General features: G+C 37.4%; 1 protein-coding gene across 3 annotated transcripts in view; it reads left to right on the top strand.

Moving 5' to 3' along the window:
* The window catches only part of LOC149079894 (potassium/sodium hyperpolarization-activated cyclic nucleotide-gated channel 3-like), a 400,253-nt gene that overhangs the window by 355,345 nt on the left and 26,852 nt on the right, over positions 1-18,056 (top strand). For 2 of the 3 annotated variants that reach the window (XM_089240394.1, XM_089240396.1), the window contains 3 exons: positions 13,700-13,863; positions 13,957-14,231; positions 16,916-16,999. In XM_089240394.1, the coding sequence (XP_089096520.1) occupies positions 13,700-13,863; positions 13,957-14,231; positions 16,916-16,999 (523 nt within the window). The remainder of the gene's footprint in view (positions 1-13,699; positions 13,864-13,956; positions 14,232-16,915; positions 17,000-18,056) is intronic. The other variant, XM_089240395.1, reaches the window with a different exon arrangement.

Raw genomic sequence — 18,056 nt, 5'->3', positions numbered from 1 at the left:
GAAAAGAGCTTCTTCTTCCTCTTTTCTCGGGGGTTTTCTATTTATAGAGGAAGGCCATTGGTTGCTGGACAAGGCTATTTTAGTTCTAATGGCTTTCAACGCTCGGCTACTTTCGGTTTGAACCCGAAATTCATCATAAAAAAAAAAATGTTGTTTTTTTTGTATTTGAAGAAAATTTTTGAAGGTTTTTTATATATAAAAGAATGGGGGGAAAAACTTGGAAGAAAGTTTCTGTTCTGAATGATTCAGAAAATGTTTCATTTTCTTTAAATAAAAGTATTTTTATATTTGTTTTTTTTCCCCAAGTTTTTTTGTTTCCTAAACAGCGAAGAGATTCATTTTCCTTAGAGAGAGAGAGAGGAAAAAAAATTGTTTTCGAGAATGTTTTCGTTTTATAATTAGAATTTACTTTGAACTTCTCTTCTTTGTTACAATTCTTCCATTTTTTTTTTTTAGTCCTGAAATACACGGAAATTTTTAACTCGGAAGTACATTGAATAGTCTCACAGAGATGGAAAAGTTTTTAGAACGAGTGTATATGTGTAACACGTGAGTTGAATATGATGTAATTCGTTTCTTAGTTGGACAAAGGATGTTTGATTCGAAAAATAACTAGTTTTAATTTTTTAGCTTGTTGCGTAACTTTTCTTTGTTCATTTGGTTTTCTCTTATCTTTGATCTTCCATTTATCTAAACACAGCAAATGACCGTGGTGCGACAAAAATGAACAAATGATCTAAATACAGGGTGTATATCCTCCTTCTCATCCGAATACTGCTACATTTTTAGGATATTTTAATGAGATCATGAGAGAGAGAGATATTTATGAAATTTATGAATGCAATTATTTACTAAATTTTTCTACCAGGTGAAAAAGTGGCGCTTTTTTTTATCGAATTTTCCTTTTTCCCTCGGTCCACATAAATTTCACTTCTCTCAGACACCACACGGGATGTCCCTGAACTCATGGGCCAAACTTTAAGCGAAGGGGAAATACACATCATAAAAATCATTTTTTATACAGCAATGTTGGGTCGGAAATGAGAAGCGTTAGCGGAAAAACACTAAATGCTAATGACATTAAGCAAAAGCTCATTGTGTGAAAGTCTTGCTAAGAATTGTTTGGGATGCAATTAAATGCTGCCAGGCCTGTATCGATGTCAGTGATGGCACATTTGAGCACTTACTGCAATTATTAATGCAAACAAAAAGCTTTTCATTTCCTCAGCATTTCGTGTTTTCCCGCCAACACTTTTCACTTCCAAGCCCACATTCCTACATCAAAAAATGTTTCTTTATGTGTATTTTACCTTCCCTTAAAGTTTGGCCCATGAGTTCAGGGACGCCCTGTATAAAGTACGATGTTTTCATCTAGATACGGATCACATCTCACAGTCGACACACGGCTGTTGTTATAATCACGGATAATGTTATCATTTGGGCTTTATTATCGTTTTCGCTAAGTACGGAAAGGATCAAGATTATGATCCAACACATGGGGGGGACTTTCGTTTATAGTTATCAGTACTTTGGTTTATATTTTTTGTAAAACATTTTTTTCGTTTTGGCATATTTTGAACCACTCATTTATTCCCCTTTTAGTAATCGTTAATCGTTATCAATCTACCAGACTATGTAGGAAGTCAGAAGGCTCGTTCATTGACAAAAATTTCAGTACTCAGTTCACAATATCTTAATCAGGCCATAATATCCCTATGATTCATGTACGTGTGCGTTTCTTTCGCAGTTTCATTCCTATATTAATTAAAGGCATGCGTAACACAAGAATATGTACGAAAAAGGACCTTTCTTCAATTCATGTTTGGTTTATTTCAACTGACCACATCCACAGTTCCTCAGCAAAAGTGACTTTAACAAGGGAATCTATGAAACATACAGGGTCTTTATAGTTAAAGTTCCACTTTGAAATGACCATAAAAGGGAAGCAACTGGACAAAATGTTATCAAACTTGGTTAATAGTTTACAAGAGGTCACGGGATTCAATTTCCGCAAAAAAAAGTTCAAAAACTCACCACCAGAGGAGAATGGCGCTGTATGCAATATTGTTAAACGAAATAAGACATGAATACATCGGTTTAAAACATTTTTTATCGTTTCCAAAACGGAACTGTTTGTGGGGTTATGCAAATTCGCAATAGCACCAATACACCGACAAACCAGTCACGGCCCAGGCTCTGTCCCTCCGGGGATATAAGCCTTTTACCCTTGCGGGTTGGGTCGCGCTGGGGAGAAGCACCAATACACCGGCATTGTCCGTAACATTCCTCCTTATATGATAAGTTCTTCTGTTGAACGCAGTAATGTGATATAACTTGCTTTCAGAAACTGGTGGACGCCACATTGAACATGCTTTGTAACACGTTTTGGAAACGATTAAAAACATTTTAAACCGATGTCTTCATGTCTTATTTCGTTTAAAAATATTGTAACTAAAATCCAACATACATGATGATTTGGGGACAAGTGGTTCGGTCTTATCTTGACATATCATGTGCCCAATTGTGTCGAAGGGGATAGAAATGCACGTTTGTGGAGGAGGCCACATCAAGCCATGAATCCTGTACGTCAACAAGAAAAATGCAGACTGTTTCTGGCAAGTTGCATGTGTCGTACATTGCTGTCGGAGAAAGAGTTACCTGGAGATGCGAAAACATCGCAAGTCAAAGTGATGAGAAAAACCCAGTGATTCGGAAAGCAACAAAACCATGGATAGCTAGAATCGTAGATCGTTCAACGATTCATAAAAAAATTATATAAATTAATAAATTTTGTAAATTGAAGGAATCGGAGAATGTTGATGTGGTTTTCGAAAGTTATTCTCCAAAATAAGATTTTTTTAGAGATAAAAAAAAGTTAGTTCAAATATCTGTCGATAGAGGACGCTGCAAAATAGTCAGACAGAAGTGAGTAGACTTGATTCTTTCTTCAATCACTTTTCTGTCCGAAACGTTCATAGAGCTTCAGCCGGCAATTCATGACTGTGGTAAAACGACTTCAACTCTAGTACTTTTCCCATCCACGTCACAATTAACACCTTACCTCACATGTATTCAAGCTTCAGTAACAAGAAAATTCAGACGTGAGCTGTTAATCCTGAACCTTGTATTACATAGCACTCTGATTTGTATATTTGCTTCCGTTCAGTGACCTCTAATGACACAATATTTACCTTTTTTTTTTCTATACTGAAAAAAGTCCTATTCTTGGGAATAACATTTTCGCAAACAGCATTCGAGTATACCCATTATTCCAATTTTCATAAATTTTCAAATATTTACGAATTCATGGAACGCCTTTTATATTCTGCTAGTCTTTTATGATACAATACGGTTCTTTGATTCATAACTAACAACCAAATCATAGGACAAAGGGCTCCACAAAAATATTTTCTTAATTGCTCTAGCGAGCTTGAATAATGTATCTTCACGCAGCCGAATCTACCGTAACAAGATTTTAATTACCGCAAATGTTATAAACTACCAGCCGGATCACCACGTGATCAAATGAATTCACCGACTCAGCTATTTTCTAGCCATAAGCTTTCGTTTTCCTTTCGGTTCGATTCCTCGCGTCATTGCTAACGAGCACTCCTAGGATTTATTTGCGACGGCCGATTCACTATACATCAGCGATTCCAATCATGGTGATTAATGATGCAATTCCTGATTTTTTTCCCCCTTTTCTCACTCCTCCGATCTCGTTAAATTTGACTGTGAATTCCGGTTTCACTTGTTAATCTTGAAATTGCAGGAGCTATTGGATGGACTCGTTTTATAATTATTTACGTGATTCTTATATATATATTCGGTTACAAATCATTAGAGTCATTATATTAGACTTCGCTTCTCGTATAGTGAATCCGAGACGCAAACAAATAGGCTACACATGTTGTGCAAAAAACTATTTTCTATGAAAACTGGAATTTTGTGATTAACGAATCGAGAAATTGTAGAATTACACTTTCTATAATGAGACCATACGGCCACTCTACTCTACTTATACTACTTTTTTTTTTACCTTACATGCATCTCGTACGCATTTCGGAATTAGGAACGAATTCGGCATATCCCGAGTGTATGCGTTCAGAGTGGATGTGATGCCTCTAATGTATTTTTGTTTCCAGAGTTCGGCTTGTTTCGTTTTCTGCTGGTGGTGCCATCCGACTTCCATATTTTGCTTCGATTTTCATTTTATTTAAGTAGTCAGCCCCGCTTGATCGTATATCAACGATTCCAGCACACAATATCCGATTAAGCGGGGAACAGTTCACTTGCCATTTTACAACGTCAGTACAGTTTGTATATTGGAAACTGATAAAAGATCTATATTAATAAAGCTTTTCAAACAAATCAGATATAAAAAAATGAAATGGAAATTATATTTAATTACAATAATCACAATACCTAAGATTTTTTTACTTTCCATCAGTAAAGTTAGTGCCCTCTATTGGCTCAACAGAAAACAAACACAAATTAATTGTACGTATTGAAGACAGCGTGAATACTTGTAGGCCAGTGCCTACTCTCAAATGCATTTATTTTAACCTTGTGTTACAAATTTTCCATTAATTCCAAATGTTTCATTCAATAATTTTTGGTCACGGAGGATATTATCCGTTTAAGCGGGGTATCCGTTATCTGATTAGGCGGGTGCCGACTGTATCATATTGAAGGTATACACCTGCTCTCTGCGGAGAGACTTTTCGAAAAGAGAGACCCGCTTACATTCCTGCCTCGAAGATGGAAACCAGAAAAAACAATTTCAGCCGACTACCGATGTGCTGCCAACAGGATGCGAATCTGGATCCTCACGACGAGAGTCCAGTACGATGCCCACGTGACCACTACCACTACTGCTACTAAACCAAACTGCAACTCGTTCATATTCCTCTGCGGAACCTGTAACGAATTGCTACATGCTGGAATGTGCATGCACGTGTTATGCACCCGACGGGAAATTTGTTTCTGTGTGATGTGTTTGTGGTGCCGCCATCTACCATCAGTTTTTCTTAACTATGAGTGAAGCGTACAGGGACTTTTTAACGGGTAGATCGGCCCACGCAATCGCGTAGCGGCAGCCACTGCAAGTAGACATCCTCTCATGAGTTATGACACATCAAGAGAAGCTGGGTGTTTTTTCTCAGGACGATCGCCAACAGCGAAGCGGTTAAGATGTGTTTTTGACATCGTGTTAGTTATCAATTGTGGAATCGAATTAATACAACATTTTGAAGAAAAAGCTGACGACGGTCATCTTAAAGACGGTGGTGAAGGGCTGAAGTATCGGCGACGGAGAAAAGAAAAGATTCAAGACCGGAAATGAAGATGGTTTAATGATAAGAGATGGAAACTGATGACGGCTTGAAGAAAGAGAAAGTGTGCACCGGAATAGTGCCTTTAATGAATTGTGAAGTGTATGTGTTGAAGTGAAGTGAAATCAGTGTTGGAAAATAATTTCGCCGTATAGTGAAGTGAAACGTGCACGACTCGCTTCAAATCTCAAAGAGATATCGAAGTTTTCCCAATTGAACAGAAATATGATTATGGGATGAGCAAGACTTGGCATCCCGGGGTGTCAAATTTTTAAATCCAAAATAAATCCCTAAAAATTATTGTAATCGATAAATAATATCGATTACAATAATATCTCTCGCGTGCAGCAGAGATGAGAGAGTTATAATGACCGGCATTAAACTCTCTACTAAAATAAAATATATACATGTGTATATACTGCTCTTTTCCCCCGAAATGTGAGTGAGGAAATTCTGAATATACAGGGTGTGGTCTTTTATTAAGGGCGTAGCCTTTTTCTTTCACATTTCTTTCTTTTTTTTAATTCCTGGAATAACGGCAGATTGAGTGACTCTGGGAATCAAAAAAGCTATTGGGAATATTGAATGAAAGAAAAATTGAGGGATCAATCAACAGAAAAATGTTTTAAAAATATTTCCCTGAAACATCGTATGAAATTCCTAGAATAACCGAAGGGTCACCTGTGTCCGGGGAGGGAGGGGGGGGGGCGAAAATTTAAGAACTAAATGCGTCAATTGGGTTTAAGCTCGTTGACCCAACTCAATGCGAATCTTCTGCTGAATTAGACGAATCCTCACGAAGGTCCGCGAAGATCTTTCTCTCTCTCTCTCTAATAGAAAATAAAATGGAATTTCTCTAGTTTTTCGTCATGGGAGGGTCGGCTAAGTCATTCACATCCATCACAAACGCGCACTCTCTTCAATTAGAGACGGGTCATGCCTCCTGAAAATTCATCAGGAGTTGTTGCTGGGTGCGTCTCTCTTTCTCCATGCTTCTACACATGGAGGCCAAAAATCCTCTCTGCAGCGGGCGGAAACAAATTAATCCACGTTGATGAATGCGAAGATGGTGTATGCTACGAGTTAGGGACTAGAAACGGGCATCTATCTCATCAGAACGAGTGACACAAAGACACACGTTCTCTAGTTATCCACTTGCTGATTACTGTGTCATCTCGTCTTCAGAGAAGCGTGCCTAAGAGGATTGGATAGTATTAGGGTTTTGTAACTTCACTGACTATTTCCTTTACGTTTGCGAGGGTCACTTGATAAGTAAAGTAAATGACATAGCACACACGGTCACTTTCAAATTATTACATCTTTAAGGGACTCCTCACACCTGGGGTACTCAAATTGATCTCGAGTAGTCTCGACTTGCGAGTCGGGTTGACTCGAACGAGTCACGTTGCCCGTTCATCCTCACATGCGATGCTACAAACGCTACAACGATACTCGATATAATGTTAATTTCTTCTACAACGATATTTTTGTTTGAAATTGCCTATAGTCTAATGTTGACCTTCTCTCGATAGGTAAGGTATCCTTTACTACGATAAATTCCTCTAATAACGATATTTTTCCAGGAAATTTCGAAACTGTTAGAACGATATTATTTATATTTCACTCAAAATCGTCTTCAACATATTTTCAAATTCTTCACCAAAGTTTGTTCTTTCGAGAGCGCTTGGTAACTTCGGTATTTTGCACTATCTACCCCCCCCCCCCGCAAAAGGGTTTATGAAAGTACCGTGGAGCTATTTTGTGTGTGTTAAACAAAAATTGGTGCGTGAGAAACTACTTTACAGGATGGAACAACTAACTGAAATTTATTCATCAACTAATCAATCACAAATTTTTGCTCTGAATAAATACTTATAAATGCATTATTTCATCGCGGTACTGTACTTACAACGCTAATTCAGAAGAAGCACCAACAGCCTAAATTTGGCGGTACCCTATGATAACCTTACCTCTCGATATAACGATAACCTCTCTACAACGACATTTTTTTTATTGCCTCTATTGGTTCCATATACAGTAAATCTGAATATCGTTATATTGAGGTTTTACTGTATTGTAAATAATATTGTTATCTTACACTATTTAATCTGCAATAAGAAGAGAAATGGTAGGAAATTATGGGTGCATCCATACATCGAAAAGGTCTTTCATTGTAGGCTATTCACAGAATTACGGGAATCGGCTTTTAAATTCATCGCGTAACAGAGTCATCACAATTTAAAGGAATGCGTGATCTATGATGAGCGAATGATTACCTGAAGGCTATTCAAATTCACGTAGTAAATATCCATTATTTTGACCGAGTGAGAAGCTTTATTCCGATCTGACCATGTTGTTATAGCACCGAGAAACAAAATATAACTGAAGAAATAAATTAGCTTTGGGGGGAAATAATAGAAGTGATATCTCAACGTAAGTATACCCGAAACGTGACGAAAAACAAGAGCTAAGCACATACGTATGACCAAGTGAGTGGTTGAATGACCGTATGAGTTATTAAGTAAGTGTTCAAGTTCGTGACAACATTTTCACTCACATACTCATATGGCCACTCACTTGATGACTCATGTGGCCGATCACTTGACCACATATTAAAAACACAATGTAAAATCAAGGCTCTATCCCTACCAATTACATTTTATAGTCCCATAACAAAACGCATTTGACGTGACGCCGCGTCAACCGCCGGCTGGAACAAGCCACTCACTAGTGACGTCACCATGGCGCCACCTGCAGTGAAATCAGAAGTTAAGAATCCGAGATATTTCGGCCTGACCGAAATAAAGCAGATCAGGTTTGACGAGATATCTCGGGATTGTTGCTTTAAGGATCAAACTTTTCCAGGATTCGGTGATTTTTTTCCCCAACCTGTGTAAATAATTGTGAATTTGATCTTTTTGTTCTGCCTACTGCCAAAAAATTTAATTGAAATATATACATTTTTTCATTTATATTGCCATAAGCCCCCCCCCCCTCCAAAAAAAAAGTGTGGGGCTCGTAGTGACCAAACCTGCCCTACGCCTAAGGGCGGCTCTGTTTTCAGTTTAATGCCTGAATAGACTGCTTCCAGAAGGGTCAGACAATTATAAGAGAACAATATGCCATACTTTTGAGAAATTCGAAAGAACCGCTTCATGTGAAACGGTCCAGATTGGCGTACTAAAATGCCCTATCTCATCAAGCCAATGCCCCATGTCGCAGATATAACAATGAAATGTCCAAATTGTGTGAATGGTTTTGCACCAATCTCTCACTCACTGAATTTTCCAGATTCGGTCCCCATGTAACTTTATCATGTTATGAAACATGAAAGTTTGGCTTTGTGGAAAAATGTTTTACTCCACATTAAAGAAAGAGTTCATCGCAGATATACAGTCGACACTCGTTATAATGACCCCACGATACAGCGAACATTCCATTATAACGACCGGTAGAATAAGTCCCAGATGTTTTCACAGCACGGCTATCGTATATGTTGTCCTTTCGATGTAACGACTGTCCCAATATAACGTCCGTTCTCAACAAGACGAAAAGGGTCGTTATATCGAGCGTTGACTATATTTATAAATGACTACTTTGAAATGGTTAGAGGAAACGTAATCTTCCGACGGGATTAAGAAATCTAGAAATAATTGGAGAAAGTATTTGAAGCTTGAAAAAGACAACATTGCTGAAGTTAAGAGAGGTTACTAATGCCTCTACTTCAGCGCCTCATGTCACAGTGCGTCGAATAAGGAAGAGCAGGGTCGTGTCCCCAGTGGTGTAGATGGTAGCATACTTGCCGGTTGCGTATAAACAGAGTTTACATTCCTAGATGTATACCAGCGTTAAATGCGGGAAAACCGTTTCACCCGCTTTATAAACACCGGCCTTTTCCATGTTTCCTCCGTTTTTCGAATTCGAATATAGCTGTGGATATTGCACTTAGAAACATGGATTTTTTCCCTTATTTGTTGGCACCAAGAGAGACAGGACAACAACCGTCTAATTTGGTTTTTGGGTGCACGGGGACTCTACAAAAATTTAGATTTTTTTATTTTGTTACACACTGTATTTTCATTCTCAAAACTGGTACAACGTAATTTTTGAACTCCTACTATTTTTTTAAACTGGAATCATTCCTCTACGACGGACGGTTGATGAGATGAAGACCGTGCTAGCACTTACAGGACACCCTGTACAAAAATATAATCGCCATTAATATCAGCAGAAACTCATGAGTATAACTTGGTGTTGAAAAATATCCTCTGCGCAAACTCGGATCAAGTTCAAATGAGAGTTTTTTCTCCCATCTTTATCCCGTTCCTGTTTTTCCACCGTCTCCAGAAACTGAGTCGGTACTTTCTGTAATAACCTCATTAGCGAAGTCTTCATACATCTTGATCAAAACTATGTAGAAGGAAAAAAAACGTCGTTGGCGATCCCACAGCCATTTCTTCCCTCCGTAAGATTCAGATAAAGCCATTACGAATTCAAAATCTGAACATCTCGTTATTTTATAACCTTGCGCACCATCTCCTCTTCTGAAAGCGGTTGATGGCCGATGTAAAATCTCATCATCTGCAAAACATTCCATTAGCAGAGCGATGATTTCCCAGCGCAGATTCCGTCCTCTGGGGGCTCATTAGGTCATCGTATTCGTTGGGATTTTAATGCTCTTCCCTCTCTTTATTTCAGTTCGTGAAATGACCATTTATCAGTTAAGTAGAACTTCATGAAGCTCTCTCTCTCTCTTGTGGAGTGTTTCTCCGAGGAGAGGTAATCCCTGTAGTCTCTTACATTAGGTTCTTTCTTCAAATATTTATCTCCCAGTAATGATACGAATTTAGAACCTTCCAAAGATATTTATTTATTTATTTTATTTCCAACGAGGTGACCATGGGAAATTATTTTTAGGTCTGAACACGAGCACTCGGAAAACAATAACTGCAACAGTAAAACTTTAACCCTTTTTCTAACGGTGTTGCTCTCAAGCAAAATGAGTTTATGTTTTTCAAATAAAGGCATTGTACTACAATTTGAGCTCGTTTCGGCAATGATGATTCTAAGCAACTTTTAAAATTCGATTTTTTGCTTGTGATTGAAGATTCTACAATTACCTATATATGTATGTCTCTTACTTCCTGACAAGCCAAGCAAGAACAATTTTTAACCCTTGAAATTTGGAAGGAAAGAAATACAATGCTTGAAAGAGACATGCTCCTTTTCATTACTCAACGATAGAAAATTAAGTTAGCAAACAAAACGTGATAATTTTGAACCGTTTTAATCTATTCATATCATGTAAATACACTGTGCTTCCGTGAAGTATAATATCCGATAAATTATAACCCTTTAATCGGCATTCACGAGGTATCTCGAACTCTACCCGATCAGTGACCCCAGAATCGTGTTTGGAACCATAAGTGAGACACTAATTAATGCCCTATGCTCCTTCCAAACATTTTGAATCGTAGTTTTGAAACACGAGTAGAGTTCAAGTCACCTATTTTTTCTCTCAGCCATCTTCGATTGGAGTTTTCAAGTATGAACGTACAACCTTATCGGTCAATTAAGACTCGGGGTTTGAACCATAAGGGGAATGTATGAGTGAAAAGTCACTGTTCTTTCTCTCTCTCTCTCTCTCTCTCTCTCTCTTGATCCTAATTCATGCACGGCAATTCGCCCTATAGGATGCTGGATGTATATTATTCTGGAAAGGGTGACACACGGCAGAATAAACGACAATAGCCTATACGTCAGCATTGGATTTATCTTCAGCATCTACTGTGGTCTGTTTACGTATGGATCAACTTGTCGATAGGAGCGTAAATAGTGTCTTTCAAAGAGGAAAACGCCATATGTTATAGAGGGAAGAAATGCTTGTCACGTATAGAGAGGAAAAAATTCGAGTACAGGAATTCGATATTCCTGAACCAAGTAAATAATGACGGAGGTTGAGGATAAATATGATGTTTCCCCCCATGCCAAAAAACTGAACAAACGTGACTTTACGTTCGGAAAAAAGACGGAATCAAGAGATGAACATTTGGTGAGACAAAGTGTGTATGAGGGGTTCACAACCATAAGTAGACCAAGTCCATTTATCTTCATTATGGATAACAATGCCTTAAAGTTTTTGATAGATAATTAATTCAGTTCAACTGATGTAAAGGAATTAAATATGTCAAAGTTTAGTTTAAAAAATCATTTTTTTAGTGCCTTGCTTTTACAAATAATAAATCAATATTTTTGTTCTAAATTTTAATAGTCTTTCTTTAATAATGAGGACTTTGTCCACTGTGGTTGTGAATTGAAGCTTCTACGTGAAAAAATATCATGCTACAATGTATAAGTGAAGAGCATTTTGTGATTTATTTACATTTTCATTTTTATGACATTTTCATTTAAACTACAAATCAATAAGAAGAGAATAAAAAATGTTACCATTTGTCGGAAATCAATCACTCTACAAAATATCATCATCTTCATCATTTCTAGAGGAAGTAGCTTCGAGCCTAATATTTGCCTCCACTGGAAGATTCTGAAATATACATGACGGATAAATAGAATGTATGGGAGAAGATCCATCATATCTTTTTTTTCGGCCAAAGTGATCTTTCTACGATCCGCGTGCAATGCATTTTGACTTACATGAGACAAAGAAATCAACTTTCGTTCACGAGCCTGCTTTTCAAAATTTATTTTTCGAAAAGGTAGATCATCTCATTGAGGGTTTCTTTGAACTCTAACGTGAAGGGACAACCTCTCACAACTCGCAGCCATCTCATATTCAACCAACCGAAACAAACTCCCTCAGTGTACTTCTTTCTGTTTGTGGCAGCTTCTTCCGAAGCCGTGGTAGAAACAAAATCATAATTTTTAACTTCTGTAAATCAAAATTTTGGGCATCTCCTCTTTGCATTCTTAATAATTCCCTTCCAATCACCAGGAATTTGAAGTCAACTGACTGTGCTGCTCTATGCCTGTGCTATTGACTAATTTCAACAGTGTAAGAGACATTTTGATGTTTGTTTTGTCTACCACATGCATTGGAATATAGAATTATTTCCTTTATATCTAGAGTCTTTCTCTCTGAGGTTTCTCACAACAATGCTAGAAATGTCTTCAGAACCTCTTCCCCCTTCCATTTCATCCCAAACGTACATGTATCCAACATTATCATTGAAGAAATATACCCCCAAAGTTATAGACATATAGATTGCGTTTATAATAAGCTACGGATGTTGAAAGCTTAGTAAAAGTAAGTGCTTTTGAATGTACAGCAGTAAGTTTCATTCGAGGCTTTATTCCCCCCCCCCCCTCTTTATCCATATATCCGTTTTCAATTTTTCTCTAGCCTGATGTGCTTTCCGCAAGTGCAGCTCTCATTTAGTTTCAAGACTTTTTTCTAGTGATTTCAATCATTTTCTGTTAAAAGATTCATGGAGATGTTATCACACAATTTACATGCATCTGTACTTGTTGATTTAATGTGTCAATTAGATTTCGTGCTGAAGATTTTGTAATAGAATTTCTCTTTCACGGAGATCTTATTCTTTGCCGCACATTCCTCCACATAAATATCGTACATCTTCCGATTCGAAAAATGGGTGAAGGTGCTTTCTATTAGGATTATCTTTCCTATAATAGTGACTTTTGATAGGTTGGAAATGACTTTAAGTGATCAATAATTTCTGCAATGTCAATTTTGTTTCCAGGAATATCTCTGCCTCTAGAGTCTGAAGTGGCTGATGTGGTGCAATCCTTATTCAAACATCTATAAACACGTCCCCAGCTAAGTTGCAATATTTGGTACCCGCTGTTGACAATATTATCACCCGATGATTTATATGATGAATCAGGAACGTATTCCTCTCCAGAAGACTCAAAATCACAACTCATTTTGATTTGAAAATGATTAATATAATGAAAAATAGCAACGAGGCAATCCAAATTCTAATCAAGAATGGACTTGGTTCAGTATGGCTGTGAAACTTCACCAGCTGTGAAAACAAACGTCACCTCTGAGAAAGTAGGTGAACCACGAACTTAGCTCACTATGGCAGTGAACAGAACAGACGTTGCTGCACCTCCTGGGTTATCACATTTTTTGTAAAAAATGAACTTGATCTGTTACGGTTGTGAACCCTCTCATATATACTGCTACTACTATTGCTGCTACACAGCACATAAACTCGAATCATATCACCATACAGCAATTTACTACCCATCCAATTGGGCCGGAAATGAAAGCGTCATTTATCGGTGGTTGCCTCAGGATTGGTGGGGAAAGAACTTGCTACTGACATTGTACGGGATGAACTACAATGTCTTCAATTGATATCATTACTCTTTCTTTACAGTTTCTATTGGGATCTTTGCATGTTGATGGTTTTGGTGACGAACCTCATTGTCCTTCCAGTTGCTATTTCATTTTTCAATGACGACCTCTCTGCTCGATGGATTGCCTTCAACTGCTTGTCCGACACACTCTTCCTCCTTGACATCGTTGTCAATTTCAGAACCGGTAAGTACACCACTAAACACACTTCTGCTTCATAACCACTGAGATTTGAAAGTGTTCCGACATATCAATGAATACAAATTCTTTCTTTTGCAGGTATTATGCAACAGGACAATTCAGAGCAGGTGATCCTGGATCCAAAAGAAATCGCTAGGCACTACATCCGAACATGGTTCTTCCTAGACCTCTTGAGTTCCATACCTTTCGACTACATCTTCCTCATCTTCAACAATGACTATGGAGATAATTACCAGTTACTTCATGCTGGAAGAGCTCTGCGCATTCTGAGATTTGCCAAAATGCTATCACTCTTACGATTGCTCAGACTTTCCAGGCTGGTGCGATACGTCAGCCAATGGGAAGAAGTCTATGTGAGTATATGTCACTCTTTAATTCATTATAAGTATAGTACCTCCAATAAAACACTTTACACCAGGGGTTGCCAACCAACGGCACACCTTGGTCCTATGCCACAAAAAAGAAAAAGTCCAAAGGAAATGCTTAGAAAAAAAATAACATTTATTAAATTTAATTGAAAAGTTGTGGAAAATCGGAAGATTCCTTTAAAAATGTTGAAATGATATGTATACGGGACGTCTGTTACCCATAAATGAAACAAATGGTAAAACTGAATGGCACCGAGAGAAATTTAGACATTGGAGTACACGTTAAACTTTTGGCATAAATTGGCACGGGGGATAAAAATATTGAGCACACTTGCTTTATATGGTCATGGTATGCTCCAGTGATAGTTGATTCGATAATTATTAAAACTTTGGACATTACCAGAGGAGGATGCGTGGACAGACAAAACTGTCCGCAACGTCATATGAAAAAGTTAACATCAGAATTGAGTCTCGCATCAGAATTGTTCAAATGAGGTTTGATGACGTTAGTGATAAATTGTAAATTAAACCAATTTTGGAGTAAGATTTTCTTTTGGAAGAAATAAAACCCTCTTCGGGAAACCCCCGTATGGCGAATCGTATTCGCCAAAGAGGCCGTTGTTAAGTTCCAGTTATGACTTATTTTTTTTAATTTCGGTTTCGATTTTAATAGCGCCATCTCTTGTCGATTGAAACACGTGGAAACAACAAAGTGTATGTTGTGAGCTATTTTTCTAAGTTACGAGAATTTTTTTTATTTTTTTCCGCCTTTGATAAATACTTTCCAATTTTTTTTGAAAAGAATTGTTTTAATTCAGTTATTTTGAGACATTAGATGATAGAAATGTTTCCTATATTTTCGAAAATGTCATCGAATAAATATATGGAGGAGAAAACATCGATGAGTGTGAGCGAAATATATGTTTCAAAATGGAGGGAACAAACACAATAAAACCATATTAAGATATATTAGGAGGTAAGAACATCAGGTTTCTCATATTGGTGTTGTGAAAGTGTCTTCTTCCTGTCGTTACCTACATGCAATGTTCGTTTACACCATTGTCATGTTGATATAGTTTTTTTTTTCTTTCCTATCCTCCTTTCATATGTGTGATGCACGAAATGATGTCTGTTCTGTCTCACTCTATTTGAAATAATATGACAATTTGTGAATGTCTATCTTGAAATTTTCCTGTTTTCTTCCTCGTAAAAGCATGATCTGTGTCATATGTGTGTTGTTTGTTAGTGATCGTGTGCGTTTTGTGCGCGATACACGCGTATAAGCGAGCACAACTGGTAGCCCATTAATACATAACATAAACATTCAAAATCATTTAAATCAAAATACCCGTATTCAGTGCCTCCTGGAGGTGAGACTAGGGGGCAGAAGAGCGCCAAGCTTTGTTGGTGTACACTCGAAACTACATCGGATAACGAGAACAAGAGTTAGTTCTGGAAATGACTGATAGGGGCAAATATGGCACCGCATAACTTCCACTCAAAATGCTGGAAGTTTGTGGAATAAATAGCCATATATGTATATCAGAGAAAATAGTTGAGTATCAACATTCGGTGACCCTGATCGGACTTATGATATTTCCGAAATACTTATCACTTGCAGCAACAACGTGGTATAGTCTTAAAACGAAATTAGGGAATTTAGAATTCAAACGGGACCCACCAATTTTGGATTTCTCTGCTTATTAATCGCTATAAACAGTACCATGTTTAACGGTTTCCGGGCTATTAGGCCATGGTCTAAGATATTTTATTCCTGATGTTTCGCCCACATATCTGTGGCAGGCATCATCTGAGGTTATTCGGACGTAAGTCTAATCTGCCTGCCACAGATATGTGGGTGGAAACGTCAGGAATTAAATCTTTTAGACCATAGCCTAATTGCCCGGAAACCGTTTGCAAGTCATTGGAGGCCTCAGACAGTAGCATGCTTACACAACTGACGGCAATTTCTGAATATAAATGTTCGAAAATAATTTTCCTTCAAAAATACACACTGCTGAAGCTTGCGCTGTTTCGCCCTCTGGTTTCCCACCTCAAAAAACTGACTAGGTGGCGCTATAATTTGACCCTTTCGTTCTACTATAATCTCATTACATGTTCTTTAATACGCCATATTTTACCAGTTTACTGATTTAATCTCATGCAATTCTAGATATGACGCTTGTATGTGCTTGTGCATGAACATCCCTATAACTCGATCGCATAATTACTATTTGCCAAACATTGCTTAAGTTCATTGGCATTTAATCGCATGCAGTTGCTTTGGTAATATTTATCGATTCGTAGATGCTTCTATCCTCTACCATACATCGCCTAAGATGAATCGTAAATCCTACTTGAACATCAATTAAAATTCCAATCAACTGGACCATAATTGATGTAATCCTTCAGATTGTTCTTAATTATCAATCTGAGGTTGATTCGATCCTCGAGACTGAATTTCGAGAACAGTGATTAGTGGGAAATTTTAATAGCCATCATGCTTCTAATTTAGAGACCCCTGGGGGCTCGGGGTGCGAGGCTAAAAGAGATATTGGAAAGCTTGAAAAAAAAACAAAAAACAAAAAAAAAGCAAACAAACAAACAAAATCGTGCCTCGATTTTGAGCAGAAACTATCTCTTTTTCTTCTTTCTTGACTTTATTGCAGATGCACAACTTGGCAACACTCACTCAGAGCACGGGACCTTTCAGCCATTTGTTTGATTATTGCGGGGAAGCATGGGCTATAAAGGTGGGTGACAGGGTCACTGCCCTTATTCCTTTAGCCGTAGGTTTAGCTTCTCTCGATTTGATTAATATATTACATATTCATATATATACATATTATATATTTATAAATAATCCTTTCTCATTTGTCAAGGGAAAAGAAAAACAGAGTTGTAACAACTCTATCTTTCCCGGTATAAAAAAAAAATTAGTAGAAGAAGTGCACTCACGTATAAAAAAAAAAGGCTAGCTTTATATATAGATGGAACTTTCGAAAGCCTGAGATCGCATGTTTCATTGTATGTCTAGTTCTTTCTGGCTCTAATGCACTCACCATATCTTTCTTTTTACCGGCACTTTATAGCCTGTTTATGACTCTTTATAGCACAGCTTTTCCAGAGGATTCCTGTTTATTCCCAGTTGGTTTCTTCTACGGTAGTTTCAGAAAAATTGCCTAGGTATAACTTCTAGGTGGACAATTCAGATATTCACTCACAACCGTTGGTTTTCATTAAATCTATAACAATTATGAGAGATGGTAATGACTTATGGCTTCTTACTTTTCTAAAAGCTTGCATAGAACCCCTCAAAAACACATCATCCCTTTGAATAGAAGAATATGGATATAATTGGCGGCGTTTAAATAAGACTCTTGGCAAGGAAACGTCGGTGCCTGTCACTAGCGTGGGAAAACGAGGCATGTACCTAAAGCCCACAAATTTTAATGTGTCCGAAAATACCCGTCTTCTGATTTTTATTCTTTTACCTTGAGTTACTCTTCATAAAGTAGTACCAAAAGTAGAATCGTAAGTACTCGTCTGTAATCGCAACATGAAGATCTTATCAGAGTCCATAATATTAAGTATATTTGGTACATTTACTTTCTCATCTTGTTGAATTTTTGAATGCAACTACCCTGATGAAGAGGCAAAGTAACCAAATATCATAGCATATTTCAGAATTTATTTTGATAGTAGTTACACATATTTCGTGTTCATCAATACAGATCCATCTGATCTCTTGATGAATTCATTTTTCTCCTTTATTTTATCACGATAAATTAACTGTTCAAAAAAAAAAAC

This window comes from Pholcus phalangioides, unplaced genomic scaffold (assembly GCF_987345545.1).
Source record: "Pholcus phalangioides strain wild (caught in Gottingen) unplaced genomic scaffold, Ppha-v1.0 ptg000012l_1, whole genome shotgun sequence".
NCBI classification, from domain to species: Eukaryota; Metazoa; Arthropoda; class Arachnida; order Araneae; family Pholcidae; genus Pholcus; species Pholcus phalangioides.
This window is presented reverse-complemented; position numbering and strand designations above follow the sequence as displayed.